General features: G+C 27.4%; 2 protein-coding genes across 2 annotated transcripts; both read right to left on the reverse strand.

Annotated features, from left to right (window-relative positions):
- Nucleotides 1–5365: 5365 nt before the first annotated feature.
- On the reverse strand, nucleotides 5366–15009 carry LOC100212313 (26S proteasome complex subunit SEM1). The gene is made up of 3 exons (XM_065810376.1): nucleotides 14808–15009; nucleotides 8824–8920; nucleotides 5366–5499 (listed from the first exon to the last, which is right to left on the reverse strand). The coding sequence occupies exons 1-3, from the start codon at nucleotides 14917–14919 to the stop codon at nucleotides 5463–5465; spliced, it is 246 nt and encodes an 81-aa protein (XP_065666448.1). The 5' UTR covers nucleotides 14920–15009; the 3' UTR covers nucleotides 5366–5462.
- Nucleotides 15010–15210: 201 nt separating this feature from the next.
- Nucleotides 15211–15898, reverse strand: LOC100208792 (zinc finger HIT domain-containing protein 1). Its single transcript, XM_065810377.1, has one exon. It carries the CDS (start codon nucleotides 15757–15759, stop codon nucleotides 15280–15282), a length of 480 nt encoding a protein of 159 aa, XP_065666449.1. The 5' UTR covers nucleotides 15760–15898; the 3' UTR covers nucleotides 15211–15279.
- Between the last annotated feature and the right edge of the window lie 11020 nt (nucleotides 15899–26918).

Consider the following 26918-nt stretch of genomic DNA (forward strand, 5'->3'; position numbering starts at 1 on the left):
TATAAATTACAAGTTTATTGTAATTTATATAAAAAGTTTCACATCATATGTCTTTGGGTAAGTTTTTGAGATAATTGATTCATTCCTTTCTAACCGCAAAAAGAATATTCCTTATTTTCTGGTAACTCCCAACTTAAATAGTGGTTGCTTGAAGTCTTGTTGAAAGTATAAGTAAATTAGTTTATATATATATATATATATATATATATATATATATATATATATATATATATATATATATATATATATATATATATAAATATATATATATATATATATATGTATATACATATATATATATATATATATATATATATATATATATATATATATATATATACATATATATATATATATATATATATATATATATATATATATATATATATATATATATATATATATATATATATATATATATATATATATATATATATCAAAAGCAGTAACTGCATATAACAATTTATTATAATATTTTTCAATTAAGAATAGAACTAAAAATCTGGCTTTGGCAAACTATTTTCTTTTAACTAAATTTTTCTATAAAAATTATTTATGTACAATAAAAACATAGTTATAAGTATAACAGCTTTAAAATATAACTTATATATGCTAAAATTGTAAAAAAATGTTATAATTAAAAACAAAAACAAAATGATGTTATTGTATATTATATAATAACATAATTTTTCTGCGTGTCCTTTTGAATAGTAATATGTTCAAAAAGACACGCAAGTTCATAAAATATGAAGGACTCTGACAACGTGTCCTACAATCACATAATACATGTGCTAGATTATTTACAATATATATATATATTACAATTATACATAATACCACAAAACAAACGCTAGCTTAATCGGGCTAGCAACCAATTAATGTCAGCACGTAGCTGTAACTATATATTGTTAGAACGTAGCTAAAGCTGGTTGTAACTATATATCTACGATATGATTAATAGATGTTCATCTTGTGATGTACATTTCCCTTTTTTTTAACAGTTTCAGCAGCTTTCAAGCAATTGAGGTAAATAACTTTTAATCAGTAAATACAACATTATTTAAAACCAGCAGCTATGTTTTTGCTTACATCTTGATCTGACGAATATATATAATTTAAAAAATTTAATAATTTTATAACTTATATAAGCTATTTTTTATAACTTCCATAGATCTTTTCCAAACAAGTTTCCTTGTTTTTTATAAAATGTCTTTTTTTTAAAACAATTTGATTAAAACATTTATCTAAATATTAATATAACAGTTAACGTTTAATTTTGTTTTAAAGTAGTTTCTAGGCTTTTTTTAAAGTTCGCATGGCTTTTCAAGCAAGGTCTGCAAGCAAAATAGAGTTGATAAATCTCTTTCAGCTTTCAAGGAGAATTGATGTTGACCTTTTTTCAATTTAACTTATTTTATTAGTAGTTTTAATGAATAAACGTTTTTCGTTGTATGTTTTTTGTTTTCTAATTTACTTAGCCTGTTTAGATTGTGGGAAGGTGAAAATGAGTAGTTTAGTTGGGTTCGCGTAAATTGGGTTTTACGCAACCGAATTTTGTGTCACGTTTTTTTTAAATTTTTTTTTTTTTTCGTGGTAGCGCTAGAAAAGCGTTTTGTTGTGGTGTTTCATTTTAGAAATCTATACAAGCATAGATTATTTTTGAAAAAAAGACATACTTAGTTAGATTTTTATGTGAAAATTACGTTTGGATGATATATTCACTTATATTCAAAATATACTTGCAGTTGTCACGTGAAATTGGTGTCGAAGGAGTGCTCAGATTTTTTACACATATTTTTATGCACCTTCTTCTTCTTTTTTTTTTCTTTCTGTTAATTCACCTTAAGGCCGAGAAGGCCACTACAGACAAGGAAGCTACTTAACTGTGGTTATAACTCTCTCTCTCAACTCTATAACTCCGAAACACGAACCATGACGAACAAGGCTGCTGCGCGGAGAAACAAGTTGAGCGCGGTACTACCAGGGACGTGGTGGGGATCGAACTCGGAACCTCTCGCTTATGAAGCGAGCGCTCTACCACTACATCACTACTGCATGGAACTTTGATTCATTTAGTTGCAAACCATAAGTTATTATTTGAATTAACAATCATAATAAGAATATAAAAAATGATCAAAGGCATTCATATTCAACATGGTATTATCTAACGAATTAAGTGATCCTCACAGTCAATTTCTCTATTCATGAACATTTTATATAGGTACATCGGAAAGCTGTCTAGATTTTGCAGTCTTTTGCAAAAGCTATGATTTTTAATGTTGCCGCAATAGCCTTTTTAATATCGAGTACCGGTGCTGTGAATTAATAATAGTAAATTAAAACTCAAGCTTGTATAAAAGGATTTATTCAGCAAATTCAAAAATATATTTTACATTAAAAAAAAAAATAGTTATCGAATAACAGCAGTAAGAAATAAGAATAAGCACTTAGTTAGCAAGAATATAGCCACCAGGTTTAAGTTTCTGATGGAAGTTTATTCTTATATAGTAATCTATCTGATACACAACCACCCAATCAGAAGATAAAAAATTAGTTGCCCAAGCTAGTTTTTATTATATACCAATTAGACATTTAATGATATTGATGTGTTTATAAATGACCAAGTTTGCCACGGTGAAGTTAATTTTTTATTATATTGTGCTTTGCAAGCACAAAACAAAGATGGTCCAACATCAAGCGCGAGTGAAGTAAGTTTTAACTTTTTCAAAGAGCTTCATTACCATTTATGATAAGTCTGAAAAAAAAACTTTTGTTCATCTGATTTTAGATTTAGGTACGAAATATGTTTACTTTGTTCGAGACAAGCTTGTTTTTAAGTTCAATATTTCAATTAAGCTTAGTATTGTATTAATTAAAAGTAAAAAATTTAAAATTCTGCTTTATAAATATTGTGTTGAAAATATTTAGAAATAGTAGACTTATTATTAGGTGGTTTGGTGTCATAATTTATTTTCTCAGTATAGTTATCAAGCTCTATATCTATATCATAGCTCTATATCGTAGATGATAATATTGATAAGGATCCTCGCTTATATACATTAGCATACTTTTCTTCTCTCTTTTTTTGATCGAACTAGAAATTGGAGCAACTTTAATGTTATGAAACGTTATGGATTGCTTTAATCTAATCTCTACGTCTTTTTCTTTTAAAAGATAATTTTCCAAAAAAAACTTTATAAATTTTAAATCCACGTTAGTTTTCATATCTTATTGAGTAACTAATGACACAACAACTGGTTGAAATAATATAATTTTAAACATCTTACTCAATGCAACTAAGGCATAATGATGACAAATTATGTCTGTTAGTTTTGCTGGAGATATATCCATATAATAATAAAGATATCTTGAAGTGTTTTTTGACATAATTTATGAACCTAATTACAAATTAGTACATTTGTTTTAGTATTATTACAAAAAATATGCTACTTTTAAAAGTAGCTGGAATGAATTATGTATTATATATTTCATTTTGCGCTGTGCTAACAACAAAAAGTATTGATCTTTATACATTACTGAAGCCATAATAGCTATTTCTATCGACTTAGTGTTTAAAGATATAATAATTATTATAACATTAAGTTAGATGTAACTTATGTTACTTTTAAATTATTGTTATAAAAATAAAAGAAAACAAATGTCAATTAAAGTTTACTACTGATATAAAAACGAAACGAGTATGAAAATGAAAGTAACTTGTTTATAAAGTTTACCGCCTCTACTTTTTATTTACGCATTCTGAATGGAATAAATTATTTTTTCAAGATGGCCGAATAAGTTTCGAGTATTTTAAAAAAAATGATACTAAATACCGAAAACAGTTTTTAGAATGGGGCTAAAAGTTATGACTGTTTATGCAGAAACGACTTTGGTAGAAAAATTAACACTACCATAGTTTATCTGAATCTAACGTGACATTATTGTTAAACATACTCATTTAGGTCTGGCATTGAAAATAATAACTCCAATTTTCATAAAAATAGTTGTTCATGGATAATTTTCCCAAATAATGTCTGATTATAAATGCCAAGTTACATTTATTGAAAACAAACACCAATACACGCTTTTATGAAAAAATCAAATCCACAGACTTATTTATAGCTGAGCCCCAAGGTACTTTATGTTGAAAATTACATCTTTTCTAAATAAAACTACGCTTGACGATTTTATATAGTCGCATAACTTTTACCAGATTATAATAGTCTAATATAATAATCTTTCCATACATACCAAATATGTCATACTTTTTGATGAAAAAACTTACATATATTGTAATTGAAAAAACTTATATTTTTGTACGGAAAAACGTGTACCATGCCTTAGTTGCATTGAGCAATGTTTTTTGCTGGAATATTTCCGATTATTTGTTTTTTTATGGCTACACGCGCGTGCATGTATTTTTAAAAAACGAGAATGTAAACATTTGCAAGTCATCTATATATTTCTGATGAGTCTTTATTGATAAAACAGCGTTAAATGGAAAACTGTTGTTAAGTGATTTTCTACTAATTTTATATATATATATATATATATATATATATATATATATATATATATATATATATATACATATATATATATACATATATATATATATATATATATATATACATATATATATATATATATATATATATATATACATATATATATATATATATATATATATATATATATATATATATATATATATATATATATATATATATATATATATATATATATATATATATATATATATATATATATATATATAGGAGTTTAACTGAGAAATAAAATTAATAAAATAAATCAAAAATGAGCAAAGCAACAAAGTCTAATTTGGGATTATTTTGATATTGATGAAAATAAACATTCAAACGCAATGTTTGCAAAATAAAAATATCAAGAGAAGGAACTTATCTTTTCATAGAGTTTGGATCCATAAGTCATGTAATTGCTGTTTTTAATTATAAAAAGACATTAAAAAGTAATGAGTCCCTGAAAAAAAAAATTTTTTTTTTATATTTATTGGTTGCAGATATGCCTATGTAACAACTTAGCCTTAAACATGCATTTTGATTTATGGAATAATTATTTTTAAACACAACATAAAAAAACTGTTCTCAAAACAATCAGGATCGGCCGATGGTTACTAAGACCGATGCCGATGCATCCTTACTATTTATAGCCCCGCAACCTTAAGCTAATGTATTTGCCAAGGTGGACATAAAAAATCGAAACTTTAATTCTCAAATATCGATTGTAATGTATTTTGAGGTTTTGCAATTTTGTTTAAATAAATTTAATAATTTAGAACTTTTTTAGAGTTAAGGTAAAATAGAGTATAAATAAAAAAAATATATATATATACATAACAGATTCTTTTATAAATATCTAAGAAACATCCAAGTTAAAAAAGACGTTGAATTTTTAAAGTTAAGTACAAATTTTATATCGCTTTACTTTTTGACGTGACCGTGTTTTTCCAATTCGGCTCTAAAATACAAAAATTAATATCTAAATATAAATTGGTTTAAAAAAATATAAATAAAATGGTTTTAAAAATAAAATAGACGCACTAAAACTGTGAATTATTTTTTAAAAACATCATAAAAATAAACAAATTAGCTAAAGGAATTTTTTTGTACAAAAAATTTTTTTTTTTCGATAATTCTAAAGTAAGATGTTATTTTTGTTGTTTTAAGATAATGTAATTATATACAGTGGCGGAATAAGACTTTTCGAGGGCCAGGGCTATTTTAAAGCAGGAGGCTCCTTTTATGTCATCAATCAAAGGCTCTATTTTCAAAGTATTTAAAAAAAAAAATCTTTTATTTTGAGTTAAGGCCCCTCTTAACCCAGCACTGATATTACAAAATAAATACAGTAACTCTTACAACTGGATTTTAAAAAAAAAAAACAAGTTAAATATTTTTAATAATTTTTATTTTAGATATATTGATGGCTATTTCCTAACACGTCTATCTTGATGGTAACAAGTTTAGAAATTCTTTAACTGAAATTGATAAACTAGCTTTACAACTGCTCTTAGTGCCAAATCAACTTTTTAGATATTTATTCTTGAAAACATAAAAAAAAAAAGTTAAAAACTGTACCATGGGTACAGATAGTACTTCTATATTTCTTTACTTCAACACTGATACTACTTCTATACTCTATACTTCATACTTCTATACTATCTGAACCCATGGTAACTAAGTTACTGTTAACATGGTAAGTAATTTTCTGTTGTTTTTTTTAATGTTAATTCACCTCCTAACTACAGTTGAGGAGGCTACTTTAACTGTGGTTACAGCCCTATATCAACTCTATAATCCTGAAGCACAAACATTGACAAAGCTGCTGCGCGGAGAAACAAGTTGAGCGTGGAGAAACAAGTCGGCCGCAGAGAAACAAGTTGAGCGCGGTACTACAAGGGAGGTGGTAGGGATCAAACTTGAAACTTCTCACTTATGAGGCGAGTGCTCTACCACTACACCATTACCAAATTTACCATGGTAAGTTTCTTTACTCATGGTAAGTAAGTTTAGTTCATAAGTACATATTAAAACTCACTCAAATAATCCTAAAATTTTAGACAATATTTTAAGATTATTTTCCAGGACTTACTCAATATGCAATGATTTATACTTAAAAAATAAGATAAATTTTATAAGTCAAATATTTAATAAAAATGAGTAGACCAAATGCCACATAAAATCGTAAACTAAATTAGAAAAAAACAGTCTATAAGGAACAATAAAATTCAATCTGATTATAATGCCCATCCAATAGTATCATTGCTATGGATTCCATTATTATCCCTGAAAATAAATAAAAATATTATAAGTCGGACAAAGGTGTTTTCAAATCAAATCCTTATTTTAAAACATTGTTATAATTTATTAACAAACGTTAACTGCCATACAAAAAGCGACCTTGAAATTATTTAATGAAATTCAACTGCTCAAAAAAAAATTAGGTGAAGCAAAGTTCAAATATAGGTTGATACTTAACAACATCTATAAAATTTAAATGAAGGTAATTATAATCATCCTGCAATAGCCAATCAGTTAGTAATGCTCAGAAGAAATAAATTGACAGAAGGAATAAATTCTTAAAGTGGAAGTAAAAAAATTTGCTTAAAAAGTCAGTGAAGCAGTAGAAATACAGAGACACCAATATTCTCCTTTAAATGGGAGAACATATCTTGATAATAACAGGTTTGTTAAATTTAAGTTTAAATGGAAGAAAAATTAAAAAAACTGGCTAATGCCAGTTAATTTTAATTTTTCTTAATCTTCAAAAGTTTTGTATATATATAAAAAAAAAATTTAACTTTGAATAGTGATAATTTGTTGCTCCTGGATAATATAAAGTAGATGGGAGAAAAACATTTTGATTTTTTTAGTGTCTTCTTTTGCCACCAAGGGGCCTTAGATCACCATACTTGTATATTTTTATGCTTTTGATCATTATTTAATTACTCAGTAATGGTTTATTTTCAAGTAGAAGACAGCAAAGGAAGGAAAAAGTAATTTTAACTTTTTCTTTTAATGATATTTAAAGCAACATTATTTTGCTATTCAAAGTAATAAAAGCACTTATAAGTACTTATAAAATTATAGGATAACTTTTTTTTTTGATTACTCAAATCTTTATTATATATTTCAAAAGCTCTGATCAACAATGTTAACAATCTATATGTTAAAACTAATTAAATATGCATTTTTTATATCAAATGGCTTTATCAGGATAATTTTCGGTAAAATTTGTTTCCAGTGTACCTAAAACTCTAAACAATATTTGGTAACTTTTTTTTTCCACCATAAATCCCAACTCTTCTTAAATTATGAATTCTCTTCAATCTCTCCTTTTCCTTCAATCCCTCCTCTTTAGTCACAAATACTACCAATCAAACACAAACAAAACAATTTAAAACAGTTTAGCAAAAGCAAACAAAAAAACACAAAATACTTTTTGTTCATTTTTTGTTCACCAAATCCTGTGGACTATTTATAACTTCTTATTTTAGTAATACCTATATTTATAGTAATTTAATTTGAAGTAAATGATAAAATTAAACTATTACCAATGTAAAAGGTTTTAGTCTAAGAAGTTTTTCTTGACACTTGAACAGAGATTTTCAATATAATCTCACTGTTCCACATTGAAATGAACTTTGAAATGACAACACATCTCTCAATAAATTTTGTCATAACCCATTTGAAATTATCTATTGTTATTAAAATTATATTAGCCATAAAAGCATCTAAAATGCACCACAGATACCTAGGCACACAGTGCTCTAATATTATATTATATAGGCACTTTTTTTATTATATGAAAAATTTAAATTTAGTAACAAAATTTAATGGTTTTCAATATTTTTCTAAATATCATCCTAAGCATTGTCAAGTTAAGAGAGATTTTTGAAAAGGTTTCTGGATAGTCCCTTATTTCATGTCAAACAGCGTATACATGTATCTAAATACTTTCAAGTATTAAAATTTTTTAATTTTTTAAAGTTATTTCTAGTACACTTTACTCAGTGTATTTCTGATCTATTATGAGAAAAAATAAATGGTTTACCAAAACATTGAATGCCTAAATTATGAATAAGAAATATTTTAAATATACTTACAAACTATGAATAAAAAATATTTATAACATATTCACAAACATATATGTTTAATGGTTCATCAAAATGTTCACAAAGCATTATTAATTTTTATTATATAATTTAAAATTTACTAAAAATTTAGACAAATTTAGACATTAAAAACCAATATGAGTAACTTTTAAATCTTAAGTAAACACCTTAGTTGTTGAGAAAAGTCATCTTCAATATTATCATCATCCCAATCATCTTCCCAGACATGAAGATCTTCTGTATTTTCATTCTTCTCAGTCCAATCTATAATCAAAAGCTTTATATATGTACAAAAACAATAAGTTAGACATTGATGTTTCCATTTCATCAATCTCAAACAGAAAAGCTATATAAATAGTAGAACTGTTGTAAAAAATAATATTTGATTATATATAATTTATCATAAACATGAGAAAAAGTGCTCACTAGAGGCTTATTATTGGACTAGTGTTAGATTTAATTTTCCCCCTTGGAATCAAGCATTTTATCAATCTTTCATTGTACTATTAGCCAATATACTTGTGGCAGCAATTAGGTGAAATCACTCTAAACTTTTGTGTCTATCTTTGTAATTATAAATAAAATTTACCAACTTTTACAGATCCTTTATATATTGTGCAACATTTACACGACTTGTGGGGTTTGAAACAAAAATGTTTTTTTACAGGTTTTTTAAAAAAAATATTAAACTAAGGAACAATATTAGGTAAATAACCTGTATTTCAACAAACAAAAGGTAAGATTGAGCTAACCCTTTCTTTTTTGGAATTTATCACATTCCAAATCATAAATTTGATAAATAAACCATTGTCACAAATATCAACCTTTTAACAAAGATGAAAAATAGATACAAACTATATAGCAAACTTACTTAATAATACTCACTAACTAAAGTCACACTTTTAATATTGAATATTATTTTGGATTTTAGGATGTAAACAATGTACATAATGTCAATTTGCATCAACAAAAGATGTAAAAAGTACATAATTCAAGTCTCATGCAACATTCATTTTGAAATGTTTTGTTATTGTAATAGTAACAGAATGTTGATAAAAATTAGCATTGAATTATTTGTGTTGACCAATGGCAGATGGATTATAGTAAAATAATGTTTTATAAACTTCGTTTCTGAATCAGCACTAACAAGTAGTTGTTACAACATTGTATAGGTAATTTACATTGTATAGTAGGGTGGTCTATTCACTATTTATTCAAATAAAATGTTTAAAATTTTATTTAACTATACCCATATTTGACATTACCTCTATTTCTAATTTTACTTTTACTTTATCACTCATTGTTCTATTGTTTAAGATTAGTAAATTATAATTGTACGTGTTAGATGTCATGTAAAGAAGCGTGTTAAAATTCACTCATTTTTTTATGATTATTTTTAAGGGTTATTTTAATGACTATTGTAGTTAAAGAATTGTCATGGGAGTTTTTATTTGTATATATATACAAGATTTTATGTAATGAACGTGGTAGAATCAACTATCAGATAGTTGTATTCAATCGCAATAATGCAGCACTCACAATGTTGTGAGTGTTTTGAATGCATATTGCAATAATAATATTGAAACATGCATACTTTAAATATGTTTTGATTGTTAATGTTAAAGTTTAACACATTTTAGAATTGTTTGAATGTTTGTGTATTGATTTGTTGGCACTTGATATTTACATTCACAAGAGAACATGACGTTAATTTATTTTTTGTAAATGCTGATTACAAATAATTTTTTATACTTATTCTTTAGTTTGCATAATGAACTTGAAGAAAAACTTTATCAATACCAGAAGTGACTTAGAACACTCAGTATTTGGCCAATCCTGTAAATTTCCATAGAGTCAATTGTCTACAAAAGCAGAAGTCTTTAAGCATTATCAATTCATTGCAAAAACTTTCTCACAATCCTTAGACTCTGAAAAAACATTAATCAGAGACGTAAATAAGATAGTAGCTGATGATTCGGTAAGACTTTGTATACATTTACATGCTGTTAAGACTTTGTTTACATTTACATTAGTTTGTTTTCATTTTAAAAATGCGCCAAAAAACTTTTATCTTAACTTAAGAAACTTTTATCTTAAATAAATAAACTTAAACAAAATTTATTTTGAAAAAAGAAAAGAAGTCTTTGTAGAAGAAAATAATGAAAAATAAAAAAAACTTAACTGAAACTAAAATAAAAAAAACCGAAAAAATACTTGACTAAAATAAATAATAAACTATAACGCTAAATTAAGTTTATAATTACGTTTGGAACTTTTAAACTTTTATCATTGCTAATGTTTTTATAATATTATACGAAACTCTTTAAAAAAAAGTAACAACTTACTTCTAATGATTGTTTAATAAATACGCGCATTTAACAAAAAAAGATTCTTAACAATTCTTCGTAGTAAAAACAAAAGAAAAAATAACTAAATTGTTTCTTTTGTGAGAAATACGTCAACGAAAAACGTTTACATTTTCTATGAACGACGTTTATAGAATAAATTATAGAATTAGTTTATAAGCGTTTATAATCATAAAATATGCATAACTTTATAAATTAAAAAAATAAATATATTATATAGGCATATTAATATATATGTATATATATTAAATATAAAATAATAAGTTAAATATAAAATAATCATGTAAGTTTTTTTTTAAGTTTCCTCATAGCTTAGATACTTTTTTTTTTGGCGCATTTTTAAAATGTAAACAAAGCATTTTAACAGCCACGGTCAAGCTTTCAAAATGATTTAAAAATAAAAACTGTTTGTGTGGTCATACTATCGCGTGAAATCGCACACCTTCCTGTCCAAGCCTGTGATTCAGAAGACAGCTCACATAGTGGATATGATCCCAAATATCGCAATGTATTTCAATACAAAGAACTCTGTCAAATTATGTAACGAATGGGAGTTAGCAACCGAGATGCATGCAAAATCGTTAACACTTGCTTAAAAGATATATCATTCAATTCACTACTTATTAATTAAGATATATCATTCAATTCACTACATATTAGATCCAGAAAAATTAGGAAGACAAAGAAACCTGTGGGGACAAAAAGATGTCAAAGAACATGCAAAACTAGCCACAGGAATCATTGGAATCGGTTTTGATGGCCGTATAGACAAAACCCTAAGGTTATTGGAACAAGATGATGGTAAAGTTAGCAGGGCCACTTCCATCAAAGAATATCATTATGTTATCTGCTCATATCCTAACAGCGCCTTCTTTGATCACATTTGTCCACAAAGTGGTAAAGCAATTGATGTTGCAAAATAAATTATTTTAGTTTTAAATGACAGAAATTCTCTTGTGACTTTACAAAGTGTTGTTAGTGATGGAACCAATGTAAACACGGGCTGGAAAAATGGTATTATTTGTTTACTTGAAACTCGTACTAGCAAACCTCTTCAATGGTGTATTTGTTTGCTTCATTTTAATGAGCTGCCTCTCAGAGCAATTTTCACTGAACTTGATGGTAGTACATCTGGTCCTACTGTATTCAAAGGTATTCTTGGTGAACAACTACCTTTGGATGTTCATTTTCTACCGATAGTTGACTTTGCCATTGTAAATGGAGTAACTATTAAAAAGTTTGATGACGTCATTCACAATCTCAGTAAAGATCAGAAATAATTACTTAAAGCATGCAATGCTGTTATCCGAGGATTCTAAAATTTGGATGTAGAAACGAAGAAGTATTTCACAAATACCCCTCCCGGAAATCTCAATCATGCCAGGTGACTCACATTTGCCAATTGCCTGCTTTGGTTATACATTTCGACCATAAAACCCATGATAAGTCTGATAAAAATTGTTGATTACATCATCAAAGTTTACTGTTGGTTTTTAATCAAGAAAAATTGGAAATGCGTTGAAGGAGCACGAAATTTTTTCATGATTATGAAATGTATTTGTACTCATAATCATCCTGATACAATAGCAATCGCCCAGGAAGTATTTTAAAGAAACTGTTATTTCGCTCATCCTGAAAGTGTTTTGTCAGCCATCAAAGATGAAGACAAGAAAAAAGCGGTCGATGCAGCAAAGAAAATTATTGCATGTAGAAGAGAAGATAATACTGGTGGGGTACATGTTTTCTCTCTAAAAAAAATTTCTCTCAATTTGCATGCTTCCTCATATTTAGAAATGATCGACTGGTCAAATGTTGATATCTCTCCTCCTCCAATTTATCTGAAGTGAACAATGAAGACCTCTTAATCAATGTTACAAATGGCACTCTTCAAGTTCCTGATATTCCATGCCATTCTCAAAATCTTGAACATCTGGTCATAGAAGTATCTAGAGTATCCAAGATTGTCACAACCTATGAAAAATGTCATGGAATGCTTGTTTCCGCTTCAAACTAGAAACTTAAATATCCAAAATTCGACAGTAAAAAGGACTTTATATAAGGATTTTGCATTTTCACATTCATTTTTAGTATACAAATGTAGCTTTTATTCTTTACATGGTGTTTTTACTTATTTTCAGGTGATATGTAGGCAAATAACAGTGGATCTCATACCCATATAATGTAAGCAAAAGTTGCCCCCTTTAAACTAAATTCAAAAAGGCTAATATTTTTCAGGTAGTCATATTACATGGTGTAGCAACTTTTCCCACTAGAAACGATGCAAAAATCAGAAAAATTTAAAATAAAATATGACCCACCCTATTGTATAGGTAATTTACATTGTATAGGTGTTTATGTATTGTAGCAGTGTTAGTCTATCTAATAATCAAATGAAAATATTAGTTAGAACAGTCATTTTCATGCACCAAGGTTAGCTTTGTTTGAATACATATTTTTGTTTTAACGTCATACTAGGACTTAAAATATAAAATTATTTTATCAACTATTTTAGTTAAATAGAATAGAAATTTAAGGTCAGGTCAACTAAATAGTATGAAAATTCCAGGTCAGGTCAGGTTCATGAGCAGGTGATTGAGATAATCACCCTGCTACTGGTATTGTGTAGGTACTACCTGCCCCATATCTCTTTCACCTCATACTCCTTCTTCACACTCACCCTATCATCGCATTGTTTTCTACTACCCTAAGATGATTGGGATTTTTTCATGATTTTCTATGTGATGGTCCTTGGACTAATGTATTTTTTCTTCTCACTGTTAAATACACCTCCTATATAAACCTCCTGGATCCAGATAGGTATGGAACCTTTTATTCCTTCTTGTCAGTTCTAAGTTCTCATTCAATTCCATGGTTTTCACCTTGTAAAATATATATATCTATTAGTATTCATTTTTTCCAAAAGAACAACTCTTGAAAACAAATAACTTTTTATTATTGCAAAAATAAATGTAAAAAGGTACTGTCTGATGCTAAGCTCCAAAGAGGGCCGTGTGGTCCTAGAGGCCATGCAGGATTCTTGCATGGGTACTTTGTTTTTATCTAAATATGGGTTTTTTACCAATTTTTACCTTTTTTCAAATTTTGAAGAAAAACCAAGAATATATTTATATTTACTAAATTTATGTTTGTTCTGTATAAACATTTTCATGGGCTTTTTTGATACTTAGATAAAAAAGCTAATGGATAAAATAAAATTGATTATGTTTTAGTTTTTTAAGTTTTACACTGTGATTTACAATGATATCATATCATAAATACATTATAAAAACAATCGCCAGTAAACAATTATTTTTCTGATAAATATTCTAGCATCCTAACATTTTCTAGAAAAATTGTTGAATTTGACCAAATTTTTTAAACTCTCTATTAATATATATTTAGATTGCTTTTTTATTAAAACAATTTATTATTTTATAAACAATATTTTGTCACGTTTCTGATAATTATCATATTTAAAAAGTTCCTTTGTTACTTTTCTTCTTTGTGAAACATTTTTTTCTAATTTAAAAAGTTTAAAAGATGCACTGAAGTAGCTCCAAGCAAGAAAGAAATATATATATATATATATATATATATATATATATATATATATATATATATATATATATATATATATATATATATATATATATATATATATATATATATATATATATATATATATATATATATAATACATCAATATCATTATATCTTAAGCATCTTCTTTTCTTACAAAATTATTTTCTAAGCAAAATTATACCAAATTTATACTAAAATTATACCTTCTGTTGGAAACTCTTCAAAATCATCATCTTCTTCTAGGGCTCCAAGATCAAACTTCTTTTCATTATCTTTTAAATCTTTCTTCTGCTTTGAATCTTTACCAGATGACATAATTATAATTACTTTAAAACCAAGGTAAAAAATGCAAGTATTTAAAAAGTAATTTTAATGATTTATTTTTAAGGTTTCAAATTATTTATACTGAAATAAACATAAAACTTTATTATTTCTAGTTTTATGATTTTATTAAAAAACTCTTTAAAAAATTAACACAATAAAATGTTAATTTTAGTGTTTAGAAAAAAATTAAATTATTTCTATAAATTAAATTAAATTATTAAACTATTGTCACTAACAGTATTTTAGCTAATATAAAATCATTATAAAAAATAATCATGCATATTTTCAAGCACTAATATGTATTTCTATTTAACAATGCGCATATAAATTAAGAACCTAGTATATCTATTATCAAACAATCCATTTCATACAACGAGTGTCCTTATGTGTTTTTAAGCAGCCTACACAGCAATATCGCACACCACATGTTACACATGTATAGCTTGAAATAAAACCACACACAGAACAAAAATGACGCTCTGGCAATTTTGATTTTGGTGCCACTGCATTGAAATAATCTGGTGTGTTTTCTTTTCTTTCAGACTGGGCTTCTTCTAAAAGGGCTGGAAATGAACGCTTGGCTTTATGTTTAAATATGTCCCCAAGTTTAAGCTTACGCTTTTTTTTTGATTCCATACTATCACTAAAAGATGGTAATTTAGTTTTTGCAACATATAAATTCATTTGTTGGTGAGGATCTTCATGAAAATTGTCATTTTCCAGAGATGCTAATTGTCTTTTTTGTCTTTTAATTCTTGTTTCATGATCAATAACACGATTTTTGCTTAGATCTTTAATTCTGGAAGAACCACGTTTTTCTGACATTCCCATTACGGTTGGTTAAAAAATTTTTTCCATATTTTTTATGCAGAATGATTAATTTTCTAAATGACCAATCTATCTTATTATTTGGCCTTCCTAATTATTAAATATTTTAATCATGTCTAGCTTTTATAGATGAATCAAACAAATATATCATAGATAAAAATAACTATTTAACTCATAAAAATGTATTAAAAATTCTTTTTATATAAAAAATGCAATGTATTAACAAATTAACGTACTTAAACAGTTTTGAGGGATTAAGATATTCAATATATTCAATTATAGTAAAAAAAATTAAATATAAACTAATTAGTATCTATATATAGCTCTGCAGAATAAAAAAAGTGATTGACAGCTTTTTTAAAAGAATAATTTTTTTGTTTAAATTATATTGAAATTCAGTCTTATTAGCAGAACTTTCTTTTTTTTTTCAATTATTTTTATTATTATAACTTTTAAAAGTATTTAACTTCACTGTTATCAAAATAGAAAAACGCTTTTATTACAAGAAGTTGTTAGCAAGATAATACACATCAATCTTTGCTTTATTTCTCCGTCAATTTATTAAAATATATATATATATATATATATATATATATATATATATATATATATATATATATATATATATATATATATATTTAATAAATTGACGGAGAAATAATATATATATATATATAAAATAATATATATTATATATAAAATAATATATATATATATATATATATATATATATATATATATATATATATATATATATATATATATATATATATATATATATATATATATATATATATATATATATATATATATATATATATATATATATATAAACATAAAAACATGAATGTTTGATAATTTATTTAACACATTCAATACTTAAACTTAGTTCATTTAACAAACTAAAATTAACATGGTTACAATCATTATTTTCTTCTTAAGTTAATTTTTAGTTCTGGGGATTCAAACTTTTCAATCACTAATGCGATTGCTACCTCATCTACATTTTCATACGAAATGGTATGGCAATGGGAAAGCGTTGAAACCGGTGTCACGGTGAAGGGGGAGGGGGGAAGGTCTTCAAAAAGGTACGAAAGCGTATGAGGAGGAGGAGGGGGGGGGGGGTCTTACACGAGATCAATAATATTCAATATTACTGATCTCGTGTAAGACTCGTTTTTTACGGACTTAATAAAGAAGGGTGTCTGAAAAAAACCTCAGGCTTAAGTATAGTTTATTTTTATTTGATCGTCATTAAAACAAAATAAAGTACAATATGACTTGACCGGAAATCAAACTCCGGTCTCCGCCGTCGAAGTATATACCATTAACCTCTCGGCCAAGCACACACATCATTGTCGTGGAATTTAACTTTATTAAAATAATATTTTTAAATTGGGATCCTGTGCCGCAAACGAAGGACTTTGGGGTCGTATAAAGTATCTAAGGTACCTCCTCCACCTTTTTTTTTTTCAATAAACTTTTTTATTGAAAAATAAAAAGAGGGTATTTGAAAAACGAACGTACTTTTTAAGGAGTGGGGACTTAAAAGTATGCATGTAAACAGGGGGAGGGGGTGTCAAATTTTAAAATTTTAAGCGTACGTACTTTATGGACGACCCCTTACTTAACGACTACTATCGATCTAACGCGATACCGGTACGATTCACCGTTCATAGGTCGGCGTCATGAAATAATTAAGAATTGTTTTGATTCATATTCTGCCATTATGGAGGACAACTAAGCCAACGGAACTAAATTTCTTATTATTATATTCATAACATTGTATAGTATATATTTGAAGAGTACACGGGAAAAAACGGAGTCACATTTAAAAAGTTGTGAGAAAGAATATATTAATCACTTATTAAAGTTTTCATATAAAGCATAGAAGTAAATTAGAAAAAATTATTTCTTGATTAGTTTATCTGAAGTTTACATTTTTAATAAAATATTTGTTACTTTTATTAAAAAAATTTTTTTCCTAACTTAATACAAAGACTTTTATAAATGATTAATATACACTTTCTAAAACTTTTTAAATGCAACTCTGCCGTTTTTTCCCGTGTACTCTTTGTTTGTTTATATATTTCTATACAGTGCCCAGTGGGACAGAGTGTGCCAAAATACCAAAAAATCAATATCGGCATTGCACGGTGAAAAATTATCATAATGGAGAAGACACGTTCATTAGAGAAAATATCTAGTTAAAAAAACATTAAATATTAATTTAAGCGTAATTTTATGCGGTTATTTACACGTTAATTTGACAAGTGTTCCAAAACGCTATTTTGCATTTTTTTTTATCAACTTTCTTACGCTACTATTGTTTTAAATAAACTTTATTGACTTTCATTTTAAACTATATCATTTTAATTAAAAATGTTTTTTTCGCTCAGGCTTTTAAAAATAATTTAACGTAAATGCAATCTTTAGTTTTTATGCATCGAAAACAGACAGTTTTTGATATTTTTTTGCTACAAACCTTTACTATTAGGTATCAGATAAACTATCCTCCAATATCCTCCAAATATTTGACTATGTAAATCTTATGCTAAACGTATGTAAATAGCCATGCATCATAAATATTTTGCAACTTTTTGCAATAAAAAAAGTTATAACAAAAGATTGGTCTTCGGTTAATGGTCAATTGATGAGAAATACTAAACATGTAAAAAAGATGTTTTGTACACAAAGAATACCTACAAAATCTTTCATTACTGTTATAATATATAATTTTTGTAAATATAAATCTAAAAAAGTTATTTTATGACAAATACATGCATCGAAAAGTAATATTTTAAATATTACTTTTCGATGTATATTTCGATAAAAGTTGTCTTGTTCATTAAAAATATTTCGTATTTTTTACCAAAATAATTAATTTTTTTAATATTTTTTTTTTATATTATATAATTACAAGTTTATTACTTTTTTTATGCATTTTATATATAAATATAGCTATTCTAATAAAAAAAACTATGAAAATAATTTTGGCACAAAAAACTCGATTTTGTCCCACTGTGCAGTGGCGGATCCAGGTCATTGTCCTAGGAGGAAGCAGGAGGGGGAGGGGGTTAAGGGGGGTTATTTGAAAACAAAAAAATCCGCCTTTTTTTTTCTTCGGGTAAACCACTTATTATTTGATTATTTAGAATATTTTTAGAAAAGTTTCCTAATAAATATATTGAATGTATCTGTATATAAATATCTTGAAAAAATCAAACGTTGAAAATAAATATTTAGTCTGTAATAGGGGACGAATTGATATTGTTGAGGGCCCTAGGCAGAATAAATTTTGGGGGCCCTAAACACTACTAAATATCACAATTTTTTTCCACGATACCGCATTTAAAAATTGAGCCCGCTAAAATCATGGTACATAGGCTGCAGTATTGCCTGTCATAGGTAAGTCTGGTCTCGTCTGTAATGTGCAACAAAAAACAAAATAATATCTTTAGTATATTCTTTTTAATAAAGACTTTTATAAACTTAACAAACTACTATATAAAATTGAGCTTTCTAGTTTTCGAAGATGCAAAACTATCAATAATCTTTTCGACATTTATAATGCAATCTCTATGGATATGCATCATAGGTAAGCCATTTAATCGTTCTTGTCCTATATTAGATCTTAACCAAGTTTCAAGTCTTTTTAAAACCGAGCAATTCCATTCTCCCAAAGCAACGCTAACAGGAAGGGTGCAAAATAGTAGCAAAATACATTTAATTAAAGTGAAGATATTAGCATCACATTGCTTGTATGCTTCCAGTGCAGATTCAGGTAGGTCTTGTTGCTTTTTGATTGTGTCTTTCCATTTTAGCTCCCAAAATTCAAATTCTGAAGAAACTTTCATTAATTCGACATTCTCATCAACAGTATTTATGTTGGGCAGCCCTTTCATAAAACTCAGTATATTAGTTATAGATGCTGTTAACTCTGTCTTTGTTTTATTTATAAATTTTTAGGTATTGGTACATTTAAATCAAAAGAGTTCAAGGTTTCATCAGAAAATCTTAATTGTAAATGTAGGAGTATGCTATCAAGTAACGGTAAATAAACATTGACTCTATAGTAAGTTAGAGGATCATTGGTATTGAAGTTTGCGCGATTAGTTTGTTTTCCTGTAATTCGTGGAATCTTGATTTTTAAACCTAAGTCATCTAGTAACTTTGATGCAGTCATAAATATAGCATTAAAGTTTTCTTCGTTCTGTCGTCTTTTATTTAATATCTTTATGGTATGTTTAAAAACAGTTTTTGCATATTCCTTATCCCATTTTTTTTTTTGAATAGCCTCACTTAAAAAGACTGTGATATTTAACACATTGGCTAATGAACAAAGTGTTATTACAAATAAGGGCTCAGATATTGCATTTTTTAGTAATGCGGCCTTTATAAAAGAATCCCGTTCATTCCACTGAGATATCAAATCAAGTGTTTCTACTATATTTATTAAACAAGATTTACAACTTAACACAGAATCATGCCGTTTAATCCATCTCGTTTCGCATAATCTTGTAAGCATTCTTTTATTTATATATTTAAGAACGTTACTTTGCTTCGGCGAAGCTTTAAAAAATGATATTACTTCTTTCATTGTGCCAATTGTATTTCTTACAGCTCGCACAGGCGAACATTAGGAAATTGATAAGTTTAAAGCATGGTTGTAACATGGACTTTTTATTGGGTTTCGTAGGATCTTCTGTAATATCGTGACTGCTCCATTGTTTTCACCTAACATAAGGCTGCATCCATCAGTGCCTATACCAACACAATTCTTTAAATTGAAGCCAAATTTTGTCAAAGTTTGCAACTGTGTTTGCTAGCATTTCTCCAGTTAATACAGGTTCATAAGTAAAATTAGAATAACTTTCAGTATGGCAGTTTACAAAACCAATAAAATCTTTACGGATTTCACAGGTATTAACATCATTATATCTTAATACGACTGCCATTTGAGATCTATGACTGGTATCCGTTGTTTCATCAAATATAACGCTATAAAATTTTCCTTTAAAAATTCTTGTTTTAATTAAGTCCTGAATTTGTTGAGCGCATATTTCAATTATTTCATTTTGAATACTTTTACTTATGTATGTTGCTTTAGAATTACAGTTATTTAAATGGTGTTTCAAAATTGTTACCAGCGCTCACTCGAAAGCGAAGCAATTCCCGAAGATTGCCATTATTAATTACTAAAGAGTTTTGATTAATTTCAAAGATCTGCCCATCATCGCAATGACCTCGCAGCGCAATATTCTGTCGACTAAGAAATATTATAGATTCAATTGTAAGCTTTAATTGTTCTCGATTTTTTTAAGCCTGTTTAAGTCTTCCTTCGCTAACTAAATTACGTACATCTGTACGGACGTTCATATGTTCTGATGAAATCTGATGCTGTCAACATAGCAACTTTGTGATACGTATTGTAATCATGTAATTGTAAGTCTCCATCCTTACCCAAAAGTTTTGAATAAATTTTAAGAGGTAAAGTAACTATCTTGAGTAATTGCACTTGACTGTGTGTTCCCTCAACTTTTTCAAAATGAAAGCAATACTTACAAAAAAGTTCCATAAAGGCATTCTGAAATCATTATCCACGGAAATTTATGTATATGTTTCTCGGACAAAAAGCAATTAACATCCTTACCCTTCTTTAAATGCACAGAAATGGATATTTGTAATTTGGACCAGGAAATCAATTGCATTTTAATATTCGGTATTTATCTTATTCAGTTACCTGACGTGTTAAAAATGACCCAATGTCTATAGGCAAACAGCTATCATCTTTTGTTGCGGGTATTGAATCCTCTTTATTAATTTCTGCGTTACTTTTACTTGTAAAATTAGCAGCTTCCATACCAAGTCCAGGTTCTGGAGAAAAAGGACTAAGTTTCATTGCAATTTAATCATTTTCAGCCCCGCCAATAAATGCACAATTAAATCGTTCGGATGATGACACCGAAGATAAAGGCAAAACGATAGGACCAGCGTGGTTCTGTATTGGTAGAATTTTAATTCTTTTGACAAAGTAGTTTTCTAGAGAGCTTGTCCTCTTTATCCTGTTGGTCATTGTAGCTAATAAAAATAATTTCATTATAAATATTAAAAATCGTTTGTCATTTATTTATTTAAAATAGTAACAAACACACTTTTGTTTTCTAAATAAGAAACTAATTCGTAAGAAGTTCATTCAGTGACTATATAAAAAAAAGTTCTTCGTATCTTACTTAAATACAACTTGAAGTGTATATAAGTGTAATATAAATTGAAGTGTTGCAGCTTCAATTGTTGAACAGTAAATACTTTTTTATAGAAATTTTAAATGCCAAAAACGACATCGCGTACATAAATTATACTACAAATTAAAATTAAATTAATAAAAAAAAAATTTACCATTAAAATCAAATCTATATTTTTTTTTTCGTAAGTTTTTAGAAACAGTTTCAAAAATTTTTCAAAATAGGACAACAGTAATTTTACTCTTTTTTATTGTTATCTAATTATATAATAGAATGAAATAATAATGATTACTAAGCTTCGGCGTCCCGAAACGTTATTCACGAAATGAATCGGGAATCACGTTATCCCGGTTGGAATGTTACGGTAAAAATGAATCAAGACAAAAAATTTTAAAGTGCGGTAACGTCTTGGTTCAATCGGGACAAGGTTGGTGCGGTAACGGCTCAAACCGCACGTCCCGGTTCATTTCCCAATTGGGAAACCGCACCAACCAAGATCAAACCGCACCAGTATTTTTTGTTTAATACCGTGACATAACGTGACGTTCCGTAACGTTACCGCACTTTTCCAAAAATGTTATTTTATAAATTTTTAACATAAAATGCGCGTTAAAGGCAATTGTTATTTAACAAATTATGCTTTAAAACGAATGTAGATTACGCACCCGTCCGTTGGTTACTGCCCGGGCAGCATTATCAAATGACGGGTTAAAAAAAAAGTCCCGAAACGTCACGGTTTGTCACCTTATTCTACGTTATGTCACGGTAGTCTTGGTTCATAACCGCACCAAATTTTCGAGTGCGGTTGTTCAATCGGAGCGTCACGTTATTCCCGGAACGTAGCATTTCAATCGGGACAATTTTTTTATAAGTGCGGTAACGTCTTGATTCAATCGGGACAAAAGTTGCTGTAACGTAACGTCACGTTACGTTATTTTTTTGAACCGGGACGCCGAAGCTTAATGATAACATTAAAATGTTCCGAGACTTCCATCGTTTTTCTTCGACACCGTGAAAATGTTAAAAAGGCAACAATAGATTTTTTTTGTAATGCCATGAAATAGTTTTTATTTTGCTTTAGTTTTAGTTTTTGTTTTAGTTTAAAAATAGTAAATAGTCAGCTGCAAACAATTTTTTTTTATTCTGTTATTTCTTTTACAAATTTTATTACAATATTATTTTGACATTTCTTAGGGAGGGGAGGGGGTAGTAAGGAGGGTACTCCTTACCCCTCCCCCCCTTCCTTTGTATCCGCCACTGTTTCTATATATTAAAAAATGGAAAATAAATCAATATTTTTTATGTGATTAATGTATTTTTTCTTTTCAAATTAAAGTCCCACATATATAAATAAAGAAATATTTGGAACAGGAAAAAATGTTATAATATGGTGAACTTTTGTGCTGTATTTGGGTGTTCAAATCATTCTAATCGTGAAAAAAGTAAACATTTTTTTCGTTTACCAAAGGTAGTTTGCAACCAAGGGAAAAATTTATCAAAAGAGCGTAGAGATAAATAGATAAATGCCATAAACAGAGTTGGTTGTAATTCTGAAGACCTTCACACTTGAATCTGCAGCGACCATTTTATTACAGGTATAATTTTGACCTTTGATTTATTTTTATAACTTTGAATATAAAATGCCATTACATTTTTAACGTTTTCTTTTTTTTTATATTTAGAAAAACCTTCTTCACTTGTTTTAAAGAATGAGGATCATTCCATCATTAAATCTAGGGCACAAAAAGTTTAATTTTGGAGTTCAACATTCTAAAGAAAGTTACTTACGACACAAAAATCGTTCATTGTTATCAAGTCAAAATATATTTAAGGCTTGTATTAGCAGTATCCTTGATTTAGGCAATTCTGAAGATGCATTTGAAAACGATTTTATAGATTTCCAAATAAATAAAACTTCAACAAATAATGAAGCGAATATTTCTGAAAGTGTCACAGCTTGATAACGAAAACTTAGTAGATGTTAATGTTCAAACAGATGTAACTGTCAAAAATATAAATCAAATAGAAAGAGAGCTTATATATAAAAACAAGCTAGTTTATGATTTGCGTGCAAATTTAGTAAAACTTCGTGTGGGAACTATTTAATGGCTTGATACAGATTCAAAAGTAACTTTTTACACTGGATTACCAATTTTGAAAATTTTATGTTGTTTGTTTAACTTTTTGAAGCCTATTGTCAACAAAAATGAAAACTCAGTTTTATCTACTTTGAAGAATTTTGTTTAACACTAATGAGATTACGACTAAATCTATCTATCAGAGACCTTTGTATATAGATTTAATATTTCAAAATCAACTTTTTCATAATTATTTTTAAGGCGGACTGATACTATGTACTTCAGATTGAAACATTTAATTAAATGGCCTGATCGCAATGAACTTATTGCAACTATGCCATTATGTTTCCGAAAATATTTTCAAACAAAAGTGGCTGTAATAATCGATTCTTAAAAACATTCATAAATAAACCATCTAATATACACGCAAGAGCAACAACTTGGTCTCAATACAAACATTATAATACATATTATAAGTATTATAATTTTTGTATTATGCCATACTTATCTACAAAAGATTCTGGATAATGCATACTACAAAAAATTGTTATTGTTTGTTCTTCTTTAATAAATATGTGTGATTCAATTATTCCAGTGGAATACTTAGAAACATTTAAAGGAATTGAATTGTTGAGTAAAACTAAAATTTATAATCAAAAATATATAATTTTTATTAAAATACAATGCATATTTCAAAGTTATAACTTATTTTTTGCAGTAATCATGCTCATTAAAAAGTTTATTTTCTTTTTTAAAGTAGTTGTGCTCTATTAATATAAGTTGATTTTTATCTGGTATTTCTTTGTTATCTGGTATTTCTTTGTTATAATGATTTTTCTTGCTGTAAAACTTATCAAATAGTTCATGTAAAATACATTCTTCAAAAATTTTTTTACATTTTGTTATATTTTTCTCCATAAATTCATAACCCGTTTATATCCTTTCACAATTCCTTTGATGTCCAAATATAAAAGTCACAATAGTTACTTGATGAAGCATATGGTTGACACTAAACTTGATAGTAATATTTATGTGATTTTTTGAGAGCTACATAACCCTCATTATTCTCGAGAAATTTTAATAACTCAATAAATCACTGATGTATTTATCTCAACACTATAGGGACACTTTATCTCTAAACAACCATTTTCGTAGCAATCACAATTAACAATTGCATCTGGCGATGCACCGAGGAAAGATCGTTGAACTGAAATAAAAAAACCACAATTTCTTATTGAAAAATTAGAGTGTTTTTTTATTCATGGTTGTTGAATACAAAACAAATGCTTCTTTTTTGTGGTTATGTCCCCATTTTGTTGCTACCGTGCAAAAGTTTCCTTGAATGGGATAACAAATTTGCATAATCAAACTGATTGGTGGTTGGGTGATATTAGGACAGCATACATTGCCAAATTTTAAAACAATGATACGACCTGCTCTAAAAGTAAAAAATAGTTCACAATTTCACGATATGTAATATTTGATAATTATCTATATTGTCATAGAAATCTTCATTTTTAAGAAAATGCGGGTCAATATGACCTATAAAACTAATTTTTTTAAAAATATCTTTGCTTTGCAATTGTTATCAAGCTTAGACAAATACTCACTTTCTGTTGACATAGCAGATATATTTGCTTATGTTTTTTTTTTACGATCGTTTGTCCTCCATAAAGGCCTCCATTAATTTATTCCCGTATAACTAGAATAAATTAATGACGAGTAGGAATGCGAATACTTCAATGACCACATGTAGAGAGTATAAAGAGCCATTCTATTTTTAGGGGGTTTAAATGCCTAAAGTGGTGTCTAAAAGCCGAATTCTAAAACGCCGTAAAACTGAAATACTGAAAAAAATGGCAAACAACTGTGACATGGAGAATTGTCTGTTGCGTCGACTATTCTGCACATTTTTTGTAATGAAGACAAATAGTCTTTGAGGTAATTGGTGATAGTTGTTATGCTCACGCTTAAACTAAGTTACCTTAACAGTTTTTTTTGCCGCCACCATTGTTATTTGACAATCACTTTTAATCTATTTTAACGTTTCTTCGGTTTGGTTTTCGGTCAATTTTTTTTTGGCTTAAAACCACCTGAAGTTTGAATTTTCGCTGCAAACCCAATTTTACGGTGTCTTGTATTTGACTCCTAAAAATTGCGCCAGAGTCACCCAATTATCATTTTGCTCAACACATTCAAAAACTTTTATTACGTTATTTGATGAAGATAAAACGTTATGTTTTCTTTCATTTTGTTCATTTTTATGCATTTCATGCCGACGTATTGGACAAGTTGAACTTGTTTGTTCAAGAACTGGATGTAAACGAGTCTAATGAAATAAATGTTTACACAGGTTTAATTTAATAAATAGTTTTTAGGTCATAGTGTATTGACATTTACCACACAATCTTTTATTTCCATTACTATTAATGATGCTTAAAATACTTAATCTATTTTTATTCACAATTTCATAACGTTATCTTTACTTGTAATTTTCTTTTTTATATATTTTCAGCTGTTTCTTAAATATTGTAATAAAGAAAATAAATTGATATTATCAACTTTTTAAATCTCATGGTCAAAAAGACTGTACAATGTAAACTTGAAATACATGAATTATAATTGCGAATGCACAATGTAAACTTACATTGTGCATTCGCAATTATAATTCGTGTATTTTCAATTACATATTACGATTTCTAAATTACATATTTTCTTTCTCATTACAATTACATATTGAAAAGGTGTTGTATATAATAAATATAAAGTCAGTTATGCCACTTTTTAAAATTTATACACTAAACTTTTACATCATTAAGTGGGCCACGTTATGCAGAAA

The sequence above is a fragment of the Hydra vulgaris genome, chromosome 11 (assembly GCF_038396675.1).
Source record: "Hydra vulgaris chromosome 11, alternate assembly HydraT2T_AEP".
NCBI classification, from domain to species: domain Eukaryota; kingdom Metazoa; phylum Cnidaria; class Hydrozoa; order Anthoathecata; family Hydridae; genus Hydra; species Hydra vulgaris.